Here is a 17,006-nt window from a genome sequence, read left to right as displayed (position 1 = left end):
GATTAACTATATATGAACTTCTGATTTGTACCGCAAGTCGTGGTATTTCAATTAAAAATATTTCAATGACTGGAAAAGCTACACTTCACGGTAGATATGACAGCCCACCCGAACACGCTGAACACAACTTTTCAAATGAAAGAAGGCACAGCTGGAGGAAGTTTTGGCATTCGAGCGCAATAAAGGTAACGGCACACAGAAGCAGACTGCACTTTTTGTTCGTTACAGGTAGATAATTTACGCTCGTTTTTTATTTCATAAATACAATGTGGACTCAAATAAACATAGAGGATTTTATTTGAAAGTAACCTTCAACCCAGCTTTTCTTTTTTCGGAGTTCAAAATGTTTAAAATGTTTTATTGCAGGAAGAAATAAAATTTTGTTTTCTCTTTAGCAGTTTATTTTATAAATGCAACACACTAGTTTTTTAAAAGCATATGATAAAGATAATGAACTATATATAAAATGTTACCTTCATTTTAAATGTCAAAAGGGTTTTGTGTCGTCCAGTGTTTTCTTTTCTGTGGAAAACGGGTCCAAATGACTCATTAAGTATTTAAGGTTGCCGACCCCTGTTATATCCAAACTCTTGTGTTCTTGATGTCTCAATATATGATTACCACTTTTTGTCTGAGCATATGTGAAAGTTCAAGCCAAAATTAAATTATTTTTGTCAGTTTTCAGTGTGAACAATTATATACGGAAATCTGTTAGTGGCTTTATATTTATGGGATGTACTGTACCATACAATATTTATTGGTAGCATTTGTAAAGTTTAATACGACACGTTTCGGTGTGAAGGATTCAATCTCTATGTATAGTAGCCTATATGTACTGTATGATACTTTCGGAACACAGTGAAAAGTATTAAATAAAATATCTGTTTTTCTTGTTTCAAATGTAGAAATTGGAGGAAATCAATAAATGGATACAAATAACCAGATTTAAAAGCTACAGTTCAAACTAAACTATATAAATAAAATAATTATTTTTTTTCTATTTATAGAAAAGTAGGATTAGATTAAATGGATAAAGAAAGATTTTTTCGATCTCATAATCTTTATTGAGTGAAATTCGGAAATATTCAACATCATTCAAGTGTTAAAAATAACAATGCGTAGTATTATAAAAGCGGGGAAAGACAAGTATCATCACTTCAAACATTGAATTCGAACGTAAGTATCATTTCAGTATTCTTTACAGAATAATATAAACTGGATAAAATAATATAAATAAATAATAATTTCGGGAATGGCTTCATTCATAAACAGTTTAACCAATGATGGTAACAAAAAATGGCTATTGCTTACAGGTTATTTGTATACATATCATAAAGAAACGTTTCCGAAACAATGGCAACCGTTTAGATGAGTCCGTTGTTAGAAGGTGGATATTATTTGACATTCGACAGGATTTGAATTTTAATACACTTTCTCCCTTTACTAATGAGGCTTATTCAAAATTCGGAATAAATTATTTATAAATATTTTAAATATTTTCAAAATTTATTAACTTTCCTTTTAAATTCATTTTATTTTCTAAATTTTTTCTAAAAGAAAGAACAGACGTTTCGGATTACACATAGTTATTGTTTCGTTTGAATGTTGCAGGTTGTAAGTCTTATCATTTATCTTTTATAATTTGCATACAAATTACTTCTGAGAATTAATAATAGAAATTAGACATATCTACGAAATGATATATTTTATATCGTGTTTAATATTACTCGAAATTCATTGAGTTTCTCATGATAGGTTATTTGATTTGTTGCTTTTCATCTTCTGGAGCAAAAATTGAACGAATATAAAGTAATATCTGTGATACTATTGTACTGTACCGTACATTCGCTTGGTGTTTAATAAATGGAAATCACTTTTATGGTATTAATTTTTAAATAAATTTTTGCACAGGTAATCTTGAAAATAATTTAAAAATGAAATGATAAAATAACATTTCATTTTTAAATTATTCCACAGCTTATTTTAAGCTGTGGAATTTGATAGGAAAAATTAGGGATTTCCTATTTCTTGTGCAAAATACCGTATTCATTTATTTTATTTCTTAGACAGATTTATTGAAGATGAACATTAAAGAATTTTTTTGCATTTTATGTGTAATGACTCTTCTGTCTGCCTATCAATCAGTGATGTTAAGGTAATACTTTCTTGTGCCAATCTAATGTAAATTAAATATGATAAAGTAAAAATCACATTTTTATTTGTTCATTTTTCATTGTCAATAACAATGTTTGATAATTAAAATGTAAGAACAACTTTCTTAAGATTTAATTTGTATTTTTTTCTTTAATTTGTTTCTAATCTTACATCGTATGATGCACGAACCTTATTATATAAATATAAATTTAAATAGCATATAACATATAAATGATGAGATATAAAACTTCCAGAAGTAAGAAGGAAGTGGATTTTGGTATATCGAGATCGAATTCCGGCAATGAAGCTGCCAAAGCTCTTGTTGGTCTGGCCCAAGCCAATCGAGCCGATGGACCTGGAAGAAAACGTGCAACATTCGATATGTACTACGTGGCAGAAGAGACAGAATGAATGAATGCCAGCTTTCTTTGTAATGATACTATGTTCCGCTAATAAAAGTTAAATTACGAAATAAAACTTAAATCTTGAATTGTAAAATAACTACATGAGTAACATGAATATGCCCTTGAACATAATGCGTAGTCTGAAAAATGTATATATAGAATGACAGTATACTTACGTTAAATTTTACATAAGCATATTCAAAAACTAACATTTTATAAAACTTTAGCTACGAAAATGCTAAAAAATATTCTTTTGAAACGTCTCGAACAGAAATTGAATATTTAAAAATTCCATTCAGTCAGCTGGCCTGAACGTTTTGACCTAGTGGCACAGACAAATACGATATTATTAAAATTAGACAAAAATTAACGCTTTTTAATGGTCTTTAGAAAAATGCATGCAACATTTAAGAGAAAGGGAACACCAGTGTGTCGCCACCTTCTGAAAACCAATGCCTTATGTGAAAGCTCATATAAAAGTTCCAAGACAGTTATTACTAATAAAAATTTATTTTATTCATTAAAAACTTTACGAAATAAAACATTTAAAAAGTTATTATAATATTTATTTTTAAAGTGAATCTGAAAAACTTCTGGATGTAATTAAAAGAGGATGAGGAAAATAAGATACAGATCACGAATCTTTCAATAAATATTACAAAATGGTCTTTATATCAATCTAACTTATGGGGTAGAACTATGCAGAAAAGAAATTAAAACCAAAACTTATTTTACTTATAAATATATAGAAATATCATATTAAATATATAACTGCTAGCTGTGAACATAACGGAAAAAGAAATGGAACACGTTATTTTTAAACTGTGTCATAGCATCGGAAGTACAGTAATTTTTTTCATGAACGTAAGTGAATTAAAAATTAAACAATAATGTAAATTTAACCCATTGATTGTTAAAATTTAGCTCGTAAACCTATCTCGGTATATCACTATCTCTTAGACATAAGATATTATACATAAGATATTATATTGTTACATTTTATTTTATGTTTTAAATATATAAAAATATATAATTACACACGAAGAAGAAACCGTACATTAAAAATATAAAGATGTTTTCATCTTTTCTTTTTTATATCTTCTAATTGCAACAATAGTGTGCACAAAGTCGATTATTTCTTTGAGGCTTTCGTCCGCTCTGATATACAAAAACCACATTAAAAGTCCTTCTGGTAACGGCGCAATTAAAAATTGTGTATGAATAAATTACCAGGACAATATAAATATTTTTATTTCAAATGAAATATGCTATATATTGTAGTTAGGAATTACAATTGCTGGATCCCTCATCCAGCACTGCGGATCCGCAAATACTCAATTAACTTTCTAAATAATGGCGCAAAAGTCTACATTGTCGGCATTCCCGCTTTGCTACGTGCGCTGTCGCTCAGCAGCGAGAGTGACGTTGCCGTTCAGTGTGGCACGTGCCATACCCTCCCTCTCTATACCGCACCGCCCGCCCATTTGCTTTTGCTGATCTAATTGCCAGTTGACTTTCCGCTCTCGCTAAATAAAGTGTCTTCGCGCTAAACAAAATAAGTAACTCCTCTCCTAGTCCTAGTGCAAAATTCTAATTTACAGTTAGTTGTGACGTCAATGAATCACGTGACGGAACGATTTATGATTATTTGATGACCCTGAAACCAACTAACGTAGAGGCAGAAAGGGCCTTATAACCGCAGCGGAATATATATGCAGTTCATTAAGAAGTAGGTTGGGAGACCGCGCCGTTTGTTTCTTGAGATCGTACCTCCAGAAAAGTCAAAAAAAAAAATAATAATAATAATAATAACAGAAGTGATTGATTTAATTTAATTTAATCCTTTAACATACTTTATTCAAGACAAGACTAATATTTTATAACTTCTACTCTAATTCTATTAAGTAAGCATTTTTAACTTTTATTCTATAAGTGGTTAGTGGACTGGGCTAAGCAATTTTACTGTGAAAATTAGTGAGAAACTAAGACTACCTAGTTAGTTAAATAGTTAATTAAATTAATGAGTATCAGTATCTTAGATATATGATGATATGAATGTATGTGATTCATGACTGTAATAATAATAACTAACTACTAGACTACTACTAATTACTTACTCACTACTTTACTAACACTAATAATTAAATTACTTATAAATAACTACAGACTGATAAGTAGAGCCTATATAAGAAAACTGGTAAGAATGATAGCCACTTAGCCACTGATTATCTGTCCTTAAATTATTATAATATATTAATATAAGTTAATTACTAGAATTACCTTTGCTATTATTTAACTTAAAGATTACGTTATAATTATAATCTAACTGAACATTTAAATTTAATCAAAAAAGACACAGTCTGTTCAAAAATAATTTTGAATCTACCATTTATTTCTTATTACGTGTTCCAGAACACCTTTGATTAAATTAAAAAATTACCTAGAGACAAAATTGAACAATTAAAAATTCGTCACCAGAGGGACACCATCGAGATCTATATTAAACAGCGCTCTCTAAGTGGATATAAAAGTCTGGAAGTCCCTGACTGGATGGGGGAAAAAAGAAAAACGTGAAGATGTCTGTGAGACTGCCAGTTCCAAATTTTTTACTCTTGTTTTAACTTTGGTGTTTTTTACGTGTTTTTTAAAGGAAGGATTTTTACCTGGTGACCTAGCAGCCTCAAAGGAAAGGTCCGGTGGTCGAAAGGTGTTCTGGAACACGTAATAAGAAATAAATGGTGGATTCAAAACTATTTTTGAACAGACTGTGTCTTCTTTGATTAAATTTAAAAAATTACCTAAAGACGAAATTGAACAATTAAACATATAAAGTTAATTATCTCTATCTCAAGTGTTAAACCGAACCAAAGTTAAGTTTACTACCTAAATGTGTAAGAAGTTTTACTGATTTATAGTGACCAGTCTAAATAATAAAAGTTTCTTAAGTATTTTAAAAAATGTTTTATTTCTTTAAAAAATACCATAAATTGCTGGATAGATAGATAGATAGATAGATAACACTTTATTGCACCAAAAATACATCCGCGCTGGATCCAGCAAAAATCCAGCTGGATTGAAAACACTGCTGGATTGCAATCCGTAATTGTAGTATACTACAAATCAGGATTTAATTTGATATTTACTTATTAAATTTCCTATGGTAGCTGTATTATATGTTGATCTAGTAATAGTTTCTTTAATCCGAACAATATTGACGGTAGACTGCCTCACAGCTTAACAGGTTTCAAAAAACTCCTTTATTGTTTTTTTACAAATGCATTTCGGGTCAGTATTATTTTTTCTGACCCCTCTTCAGTGCTATAAAACAAAATTTATATATTAACAAAACTAACGCGAGCAGAAAAAAGAAGAAACGCCTTTAAAAAAACCGCTTTTCAAAATCTTAAGTTCTTCATATACTTTTTAACACTTGTACAGTACTTTGGAGTTCTGTTTACATTGCCTTCTAACCTTACTTTTAGAAGGCAATGTAAACAGTACTCGAAAGTACTGTACAGTGTTAAGGAGTATATGAAGAACTTAAGGTATTGAAAAGCGGTTTTTTAAAAATGTTTCTTCTTTTTTCTGCTCGCGTTAGTTTTGTTAATATATAAATTTTGTTTTATAGCACTGAAGATGGGTCAGAAAAAATAATACTGACCCGAAATGCATTTGTAAAAAAACAATAAAGGAGTTTTTTGAAACCTGTTAAGCTGTGAGGCAATCTACCGTCAATATTGTTCGGATTAAAGAGATTATTACTAGATTGATAATTTACTGTAAATCCTCCAAATACACCAAGGTGTAGAAAATTTTAAGTGTATTAAAATACGTATTTCAGCATTTAACTTAATGTAATTATATTTTCATAACACAGAATGTAATTTCAATTTGATATTAATTCTTTAATTCATGCAAAATTTATATTCTCTAATCGTGTATCTAATTAATTTCACATATAAAAAGTTATATACATCGGTATAGAATATTGTATTTATAACAGCGATGTATCGTTGTAGTATGTTAAGTTACACAATATATTGTGTAGAAGGGTTGGCAACATTTCCGACGAAACTTTTTACAAAAATTTCTCTGGCACACTTATTTTTTGTAAAGAAATCTTCCTCGCGCTCTACACCTGTATTACACAACTCTACCATACTTTTCTTAAGATGCATTCTTATAATGAACCTCGGGATTTGTTTTTCCATCGTGCCAATTATACAGTGTGCGCCACACCTGCACATGAGAACAATGCTGGGAAGTTCATGTCGTATATAAGAAGAGGTTGCGTTTTTTGCGTGAATAGAGGAAACGTAAACGTTAATTTGTTTGTATTTTAGTATTGACGGTTGAGGAAGTGAAACATAGTTAAAAAGTAATTAAAGGGTAATGACGTGAATTATAACTTGACGTGAATAACTATTTTCGAAGGTTTGCTTTATTATATAATTTCAAAATATTTACATTTATTTTATTAAAAATGTTTAGTATATTTCACAGATAACAAAGAAATAGAAAACATTGCACAAAAATGTAAGAAATACAATTATTACAATATCTTTATTTTTTTTATTTTCCAAGGACTACGTTGTACACAACAGGATAAAATGACATGTAAAATTTAATGAAGGATTTATTGAAATTATTTTACTTTTTCAGAATTAATAAAGTGCTTTCATTTTGGGCAATCTTCTATACGGACACAAGATGATTTAGTGGTTCCATCTTCCCTGGCGTACCCGTCGTCACAGATGCATCCAGGAGCACAAATCTCATAACAAATCAATGGTTTACCATCTTCACTTTTACAACTATTTTGACATTGTGCACTACATTGATCGAAATGCTCGTGTTCAGGACATTCTAGTTCAAGAACAGAAATATTTTTTAAATATACTAAAGTAAGTAAAACGAAATAAATTTAACAAAACTATTTCGTTATTTATTATTATTATAATTATATAATTATATAATTATTATTATTATTATTATATTATCGTTATTATAATATTATTATTTAAATTGTGACAATGTTTAATTACAAATATGATTATATTAAATTCATCTATAAAAATAACCAATATTTATAAAATATTTTAAAATGAATAATTTTTAAATATTTTTTACTGTAAAATATAATAGACCTATATCTGATATAAACTATGCAGGTAAAGTTAGCTAGTTCATTCGACAGAATAAATGAACTTTCTGATGAATATCAATCTACAGTAACACATTTTTGCTTTTCAACGTATTCTATTGGTCGATTTTGTCGTCACAGAATGTGTCTCTCTCGTCTTTGATTCCTAATAAAAACGCTACAGTTTCACGCACCTGATGCAGGCGGTAATTTTTGTTTGAAGTGATGTACCACGTGACTGAATTATGGAGAAAAATGTTTAATGTTCGCTCTCTTCAAATCTGGGCCCGCCAGAACGCTCCCAGAGATGGCTAAATGCGCCAGAACTAGGGTTTCTCATTTCCCGGTCTTTTGCTTGTCCCTGGATTCCGGGATAAAAGTGAACTGTTTTCCCGGGATTCCGGGAAATCCCGGGACTAAATTAATTATTGTTAAGATATACAAAATATCATGAAATCAAATGATATAATTATTTTTCGTTTTTTAAAGTAATTTAATACGTTCTGCAACCTCCAAAATCATATTAATAATGCTGTGTAAGATAAATATTAAACATTACCTTTGAATTACGTAGAAATTTTCACAAATAGAAGAAGTTTGCTGGAAACGGCATACAACAACAACAAAATGCCTTTGAATTGAGTTGAAAATTAAATAAAAAAAAAATGAACTTAGATCAAACGTCTAACTTAAAAGATAATTTTTGTTTTTTTTTAATAAAATATAATACAAAATATTGTAAATTATTATATGATTTTAAAAAGCAAAGATAGTCAATACTCCGATCACTCAATCTAATTCTTATTTTAGTAATGAAAAGTCTTGCAACCGAGAATGTCTTTTCCGATTCAATTGATGTGATTGGAATCGTGTTTAATTTAAGAGAAGACAAATATTATGTGTTTTTCACCTGTATCCTGAAAGATTTCTAGTTCGTTTTCGAGATTGTAGTGCTTCTTTTGTTCTCTAGTATTCTTGACTTGTCTACCTCCACTGCTTTAATAGAAACATCATAGCCCAACTCTTCGTTTGTCTTTAATAGTCAGGTTTATAAAAAAAAACTTCATACTTGCAGACTTCGTACTCGTTTGTATCCTTGCCCAATTTGCACAACCTGGTGTTACGCAGTTATTGAAGCTACTGGGCATGGTTAAAAATGAAGACAGCATAAGCACAATTATTCCAGATATTACTGGTAAAGAATTTTCAGAGTCCTGCCACAAATAAGCTACGTAATGATTATTGACCATTTGTGACGTGCCATAACGAGCAAAAATTCAAAAAAAAACTAATAAGTAGGTTTAAAATTAATAAATACAAATGTATTCTGACAGCTTCTCAGTTAATTATACTTTCTATTTGCAAAATTTCCTCAACCTTAACACAAAATAAGAAAAAATCACCAGGAAATCCCGCAAATTTCTTAAAAATGAATTTTTAAGAAATTTGCGGGATTTCCTGGGATAAGAAAAATTTCCCGGGTTAAAAAAACAACCGGAATCCCGTAATCCCGTTTGAGAAACTCTAGCCAGAACATTACGAAAGTAGGCCTGTATATTTGAAAAACGAGAAGAAATTGATTCGTATAAAAATTTATTATATCAATTACAAAGTAATAACTAGTTAGGCCTGTATTTGGCAGTTATTATAGCACAGTGCTATGAATAAATTAAAAATTTCAGGAAATTTACTAGTGTTCCAATAAAGTCTATCCCGAGCTTATTCTATAACTAAATCTGTTTTAATCAAGAGACAAAGTTCAGTTGGCAAAAAGAATTTTTAATCGGGATTAAACAGGGGATATTTTAATCCCGAAATGCATAGTGCTATTAATATCTTCTAATGTGAACCTAATACTTCAAATTTTGTAAAATATGTTTAAGAAATTTGAATATTTGTGAATGATATTTATCCGAAACCTTGGAATTCGAACCTCTCATTCGTACCTTTATACTTCAATTAACTGCAATCCTTAACACGTGTTAAAATGAATGATTATCGTACAGTGAACATTTTGTAGGGAAACAATCGTACGCAACTTAATCATAATGTTGTATCAAAGAGAAATCCAATTTATTACGCAAATATAATACTATTTCAGTTTATTTACGTCCTTTTTCTGTTGATAATTGTTTTAACCCAGTGTTTCTTAACCTTATCAGAATTATCGCTCCTTTCTTTTTTAATTTATTAAATATTATTTTATATTTTATTTTTTGTCTTACGTTTTATAAAAAATCGTATATAATCATATATATATATTAAATACAGACTTCGCAAAAGTAACATACAACTCTAAAACTGACATCTAAAGATAAATAATTATTACGTGTATTAACGTGATCTCTGAAGCTGATGTAGTTGAGCCAACTTCTTTGTATTTTGTTCAAATCTAGCTAAAAATAATCTTAAATCACGTATTTTGAGTTACTTGCAAATTACTCTTCATTCGCATTTAAATTGTTGCAAAAAGTCAATAAATCGATACAATAAGCATTGGATTGATGAGATTAGGCAACCCAACACTTGGGCGCTGTTCTAAGGAGTAGCGTCTCCCAGGAAACTGACCTAAATAGCAACCCTAAGGTGCCGCGGCAATGTGCCGCGGCACCTTAGGGTGCCACAGCGACACGATTAGGGTGTCGCAAAGTTTAAGACCTTTAGGCATTTTCTTGGAAATTTACTTAAGTCTTAAGTAGGTCTTAAACTTTGCGACACCCTAATCGTGTCGCTGTGGCACCCTAAGGTTAGTGTAGTTTGAAGATAACTCATTGTCAGTATTTCAACAAAATTCAATGGACTTAAATTTTGATTTTGGACACGTAGAAACACTATTTTTGCATTAAAATGCTACTTCACACAGTCAATTTTTAAAATTTTTCTTCGCCGGGGAGGGGACTCCCTCCCCGGACCCACCCCAGCATTGCGCATAATATTCGTTTTCGCAAAAAATTTATCTGGCTCATTAGCCCCCCCTTATTCAGATTCTAGATCTGCCGCCGGTCAAGGGTGCCACGATTTTTTTTAAATCAGGGGTGCCAATCAATGAAAAAGGTTAAAAAACACTGATTTAGGTGATAGACACGTGAAAAAACCCGGAATACTCAACGCCCGTTAATGAAGGGCGAATCGAAATTGAAAAAATAAGGCAATTTTACCGTTGAAATTGTGTATCATAATTTATTAATAATTCTATATCTACAACTAGATGTTATTAGTTTATGATGTCATAAAATCGGGTTAAGGAGTTGATCGAACCCAAAATGGCATAGAAGAAAGATCCTCTTATGTCCACAGAGTGAAAATAATTTTTCAAAAAATGTATATTCTACAGACTTATTATATTATTTTAATTTAATTGAAATTATTTCGTATTTATTATTATGTAAAAGTAACCATTATGCGTATTGCTTCTTTCTATTCTGTAAAACGATTGGCGAAATTTATCATGATTGTACTCACGTTTACATTGTTTTTCAGGTATACAGAAACCGTCTCCCTTAGGAAATTGCCTTACATAATTGTCTTGACAGATGCATCCATTTACGCAAATTTTAGGACAAGGAGGCGTCTCTATTTCCCCAGTAGTCCAATTGCAATAAGATTGACAATGAGCCAGACAATTGAGAGTACTGTTCAGTCGAAACCGCACTCTGTAATAATTTAAATAAGTTACATTTTCAATAAATTTAGACTAATTAATATCGAAATATACTTACTCTGTTCATCGCCCCAACTGCTGTACAAAAATAACAAAAATATAAGTGGAAGCATGATGTCAAAGAAGGCTTTTACGTTAACAATTTATCTGCTTATATAAATATATAGATAGAGCGGTTGAGAAATATATATTTCCTGTTTATATAATGTATATTATATAAAAATTATATTTATCTATAATATTGCAATCGTATGAATGCGCTAAATCCTTTTGAATATAATTAAAATATAGTAGAGATTTATTAATTATTTGGATGTTCCAAACAACAGAACACGATTTAAGTTCCAAATTTCTTAAAGATACATGAATTTTACTATTTTTATTTTTACAATGATATTAATAATGCTTTCTATTAAAATTATATCATATTATCGTCATTTCCTAAATATAAACTTGCATATGTCGGCCAGATTGCTACTCTGCAAGATATCGTCCTACTGCTGTGAAGAATCCTGTTTGACATCTGACATAAATGTTAATGACATTTGCTATATAAAGTTAATCATAATGATGTCATTACGACCTATTGTCAACCATAATGAATTCGTTTGTTATGGATGAGGTCTGACACACATGAAGTGCGAGGAACCGCTTAATAAAAGTCAATTTCGTAACGTTGGTGGTGCGTTGCAAAACCAACCAGCGCATATGTTACAAATGAATAATTACAGTGTTATCAATCATGAGATTAGAGTAATTATATAAAACATTCAAATTATTTATTATTGTATTTCAATAAAGATTAATCGATTAAAATTTAATATATTTTTAACTTTGAGGTGTTACGTTTTCCGAAAATAGACATATAATTAATCAAGATCATTTAGTTTCTTCGAGTTTATACTTGTATATTCACAAACAATAAACTAAACTTTTGTTTAAATAACCATAAATAATAATTTTAACTTTCTGTAAAAGTCCTAGAATTTATCATAAAGTATTTCATTATAAAATCCTTCGAAAACTTCTTTTGTAAATTAAAGAATTAAGTGTTTACACACCTTATTCTTAATTACTTTCCTCTCCCTTAATTAATATCCTCCTACGATTTCTACAAGGAAATAAACGTTGATATGTCAGGAAAAATTATTTAAAGTGCAGGTAGCTCTCGTATAACATAGCAGTTATATTCCGAAAAAGTCCCGTGTTATGCGAATCCGTGCTATACGAAACAAAGGACTAATGTAAAACATGGGGTTACGTTCCAGAAGTTACGAAAATAACTACTACATGAATATTTTAATCGTTTTAAACACTTATAATTCTTAATGTTAATATTTTTGTCTTATTCTTATCATATCATCATTTTAAGTCTATTTTATTTATTTTACTCGCTTTATTTGTATTTGTACTTTTAAATATTTTGTTCGGTTTCAATTGCTAAACGAGGAGAGAAAATCTTACGTCATATACATGACATTTCCGGTTGTAATTGTCATAAATAAATAAGTCACAGCTGAGGGCCTCAAGGTACAAAAAGCCTAATGTTATTCTCAAAGACAATTTATACACACTGTACTGTACATTACTATTTAATGAAGAGAGAAGGATCTATTGTAAGTTGTAGCAAAAGGTCATAAGTTTAAATCCCGTTTTAGTTATTTCCTTTAGCAAAATAAGGTATATAAATTAAAATAAAAAATTATATAAATTAAATGTTTTATTTAATTCATATAGTTTATCGCAATCGAAAAGGAAGTGACATTTCTACTTATGATTTAATTAATAAAGCCGGATAAGTATTTAACAAGTTTCCTGAATATAAAAATCTACAGTCAATTTAATAATTGGAGGAGAAAAGCCATCTAGATTTTTAAACATGTTGCTAATTTTACTCTTGGTATTTCTTGGAAATGTCTTCGCTTATAACAAACGTATTTATAATTATTATTTATATAATTAAAAAAATGTAAAATAATAAATATAAATAAAAATATTTATATATTCCAGAATGCTTTTCACCTTCCGAAGAGTATTCTGAATGTAGAAGAAATTGTGATCGATATTGCGAGTGGTCTAACGGAACTATAATGGAGCCTCGTTGTTCAGAAGATTGCCAAGAAGGATGTGTTTGCAAAAATGGATACGTCAGAATCCACAAGGAATGGTTCGCTTATTGTATTCCTGAATCAAATTGTAAAAGTAAGATTTAATATATATATATATACATAGGCTATAATTAAAATAGACTTAATTGAATACAAGCTAAATTAAATTTTGATTAATTTTTGCACTAAAAGTATCTGAATTCCTTAAGAGAAATAAATATAACAGAAATTACAGTAAAAACTGTGTAAACCGGAATATTCTTTCCGTTTTAAACAGGTTTTTTTTTTTGTTACAAAAATTCGCTCCGTTCCGAAGAATTTTTCATGTTTAGGCAGATTTCCGATTTATTTAGGTTCTGTTTTGGATAGGTGTTTACGTTCCTCGATCAGCTACTGGGCGATCTTTAGTACACGATTCGTGTAATAAACTATGCAAGATACTAAATATAAAAGTTTAATTGCTGTAATAACTACTTAATATTAAACTTTCAATTAATTTAAGAAAATTAGAAAGTATCGATAATGATATTAATATATAAACATATTAGGCGCATGTAAATGTCAAGCAGCAAAACAACCCAATGATATACAGTAGTTTGTTTTATATTAAACGGAATCTGTCATTGGTTTCTTACTTAGCTGTTTGACACCTAGACACGTACAGTACATTACTGCGTTTTAGAATAATAACGTTTGTGTTAGCAATAGGAGAGGATCCCCTCTGTCACCATCCGGATAAGTCTTTGTGTCAGATCTGTTCGCTCATTAAATTTCTAGAAAACACAATGCAGTACTCAGGACGACACTACACTTAACATATAAGTCAAAACAAACGAACCACACACAAAGCGACAATTCTTAAGTTCTTATTCTTTTTTTAAGTATAAGTTTTGCCTTGAAATTATTTACATTTAAAATAACATATTCATATTTTAGATTAAAAATATACGACAATTAAGCACTTAAGTAAGTAATTTAGCTACTTAATCTATTATTCAGTAATGTAAAAAATAGAATTACGGAATATGCAACTATGATATAACTAAAACAATATAATTATTTAAATTAGTATTTAATTATTTCTTTTTAATAGAATGTCCCGATAATGAACATTTTGATATTTGTACACGTCATTGTCAGAAAAACTGTCAAAATAAAGACGAAGAAGTTCCTTGTGCTTTGATATGTATACCTGGATGCATCTGCAACTCAGGTTATGTCCGAGAAGTCGATGAAAATTCCCCATGCATCCCTGTTGAGGATTGTAATAATTGAATTACTTTATTAACTTTAATGTCTTTTTTCAATTTATGTTTGGTTTTGCTTTGTTGTAGAGATGAAAAATCTTGTAATAACCTATAGAATAGAATTAAATGTCTTATAATCATGAAGCAAGATAATGTTCTTTAATGCTGTTCAGTACTGTTATGAAAAATATGTTTTGTCGTATGAATTTATTCCTTTTTTACATCTGTAAGTAGAATATATTACAATTTATTTTAAATTAATATATAAGAGTAGAATAATATGACGAACATTTAAATTGAGATACAAACAATAATTTTAGCAATAAAATAATAAATGAAACGAATGATATAAAAATATTTTATTCATAATAAGCATAAATAATTTTATTAAAGTTTTTAAAATTCATAAAAATTAATTTTAAAAAGTTTTCTCGGCCCTTTATTAATATTATAGAAAACAAAGCTTTCTATAATATTAATAAAGGGCGAGGAAAGTATAAATGCGAAAAGATATTATGGTTTTGGGTCTGATGCCACTCGCCTAAGGTTTTTGAAGTCTTTTGTCGTATGAAGACTCACACAGAGACCAAATTTCAAACCTTAACGCGTTTATTTGTATAGAAAATCATTCTTACATCAATAGCGGCACCACATCCACCTCTAGAAAATCGAAAACAATTTGTTCGATGAAAGGTTCGTTTCCGGCGTTGTCTTGGAAGTTGGGGGAGAGTCGTCACGGGTAAGTCGGGTCTCCTGGTCCCTTCCTTCCTAGGGTTCGGAATGAGGGTCCTTTCGTATACTCCTAGTTCGGGTCTCTGGGACTGGCGTTCTCGATTTCAACCTCCTGTGTCCTTGGGATTTCGAGCTTTTATAACATTTTCACCCAAAATCCCGAGGTTTTGGTTGGCCCAAACAGTGGTCCCCTGTAATTCCATTGGTCCCTGGTCTATTGCCATGAACACGATTCGGGCCGTAGGGTCGCCAAACACTCCCCGTCCGGGCCGTTCCCATCGGGAGTCGGGTCGTGCCCTTCCCCTAGTGACGCTCCCGTAAATTTTGATCCAATGTGTCTTTTCTGACTCGGATTAGACGCAGCTGTCCCAGTTGCCGCTTTCTCCGCAGGAGCGTCAGCGTCAGCGGCGTTTTAAAAAAGTCTGGAGTTTTGGAAACATTAACTAAGTTTTTGTCAATTATATGTCATAAAGTTATGTCTTATGTTTAAGATTAGTAAAGATCATTTTATATAACACTTATTGGTACCAAGGTGTACGTGAGCATCAGAAATAAAGAATGCTGCGCCGACAAAACCGTTTGTGTTCATGGCAAAGACCGACAGAAAATGGTTTGGGCGCGCAGCTGCAGCAACGGAGCGGCGCGTGTTCACAGGCCATCCAAACCAGCGAACATTTTGTTCGTTGCATGTTACATGGTGCAAGGCTCTCGTCTATTACCGCCTTAGAAAGGTAGGACTAGACGGCCGGATGGCCGCGCGGTCAAGGTGGCAGCCTACCGCCCTGGGGACCCGGGATTGAATCCGAACGGGTCGAATAATCCTCAAGAATTTTTTCGGGGTTGGTCTGTTTAAATATGTCGGGCCCCGTCCCTCGCCATCCGGTCGCCCCATTGTGGGCCTGGCCGAATTCATAATAGGCCTACTAAAAAAGGCCCTCTTAGTGCCCATTGGGTGGAAAGAGTTTAAAAAAAAAGGTAGCGACTAGTGAGAGTAAGCACATTGGTTCGTATCGTTCTATTGCTAGCGGTGGGACTTGGTTACGACAGTATTATAAATAAATTACAATAATAAACTGACACTCAAGGCAAATTCAGAGGAAAAGTAATACAAGTTAGTACTGTATTAATATTATTTAGAAAGAAATAGAGAAGGATTAAAATAATTGTTAAAATATAGTTTGTCATAGGTAGCAAAACTCTCAACAGAGTTGAATGGTTACAAATATTTCATGACATTTTAAATAACGACAGCAATCTACAAAAATTTCACCTTTCAACTTATTGTTATCACTTTGTCCTACTAGGTGATAGCAGTATTCATAATGACCGATCAATTTGATAAATTAATCAATATTTAGGCCGTATGACACTGCTCGCCCTTTTTTGGTCATTATTCATAATGCCCGATTAATCACTTTGTCCATAACATATATATTTATTATATTTATAAATTTTACGTATGTTTAAATTTAAGAAAATATAATACAATACAATTTTTGCGTTTTTTGATAATAAAATTTTGTTGCTCTAGAACAAATTTTTCAGGAAGACAACCCC

The 17,006-nt window shown here is 30.7% G+C and overlaps 1 protein-coding gene across 1 annotated transcript; it reads left to right on the top strand.

The window, feature by feature from the left end:
- The first annotated feature begins 13,219 nt into the window (after positions 1 to 13,219).
- On the top strand, positions 13,220 to 14,907 carry LOC136975487 (chymotrypsin inhibitor Ani s 6-like). The gene is made up of 3 exons (XM_067270549.1): positions 13,220 to 13,296; positions 13,373 to 13,564; positions 14,564 to 14,907. Exons 1-3 carry the CDS (start codon positions 13,242 to 13,244, stop codon positions 14,743 to 14,745), a joined length of 429 nt encoding a protein of 142 aa, XP_067126650.1. The 5' UTR covers positions 13,220 to 13,241; the 3' UTR covers positions 14,746 to 14,907.
- Positions 14,908 to 17,006: the final 2,099 nt, after the last annotated feature.

Source organism: Centruroides vittatus, unplaced genomic scaffold (assembly GCF_030686945.1).
Source record: "Centruroides vittatus isolate TY-2023 unplaced genomic scaffold, ASM3068694v2 contig_371, whole genome shotgun sequence".
In the NCBI taxonomy this organism is placed as follows: Eukaryota; Metazoa; Arthropoda; class Arachnida; order Scorpiones; family Buthidae; genus Centruroides; species Centruroides vittatus.
Note: the sequence above shows the minus strand (reverse complement) of the source record. Positions and strands in the feature narration are given on the sequence as shown.

What these genes read in the sequence shown, in the direction of transcription:
- LOC136975487 (XM_067270549.1), top strand. Translation starts at nt 13,242, where the DNA reads ATGTTGCTAATTTTACTCTTGGTATTTCTTGGAAATGTCTTCGCTTAT. An exon ending in TGTCTTCGCTTATAACAAAC is followed by an intron (nt 13,297 to 13,372) that starts GTATTTATAATT and finishes TATATATTCCAG; the next exon opens with AATGCTTTTCACCTTCCGAA. An exon ending in TCCTGAATCAAATTGTAAAA is followed by an intron (nt 13,565 to 14,563) that starts GTAAGATTTAAT and finishes TCTTTTTAATAG; the next exon opens with AATGTCCCGATAATGAACAT.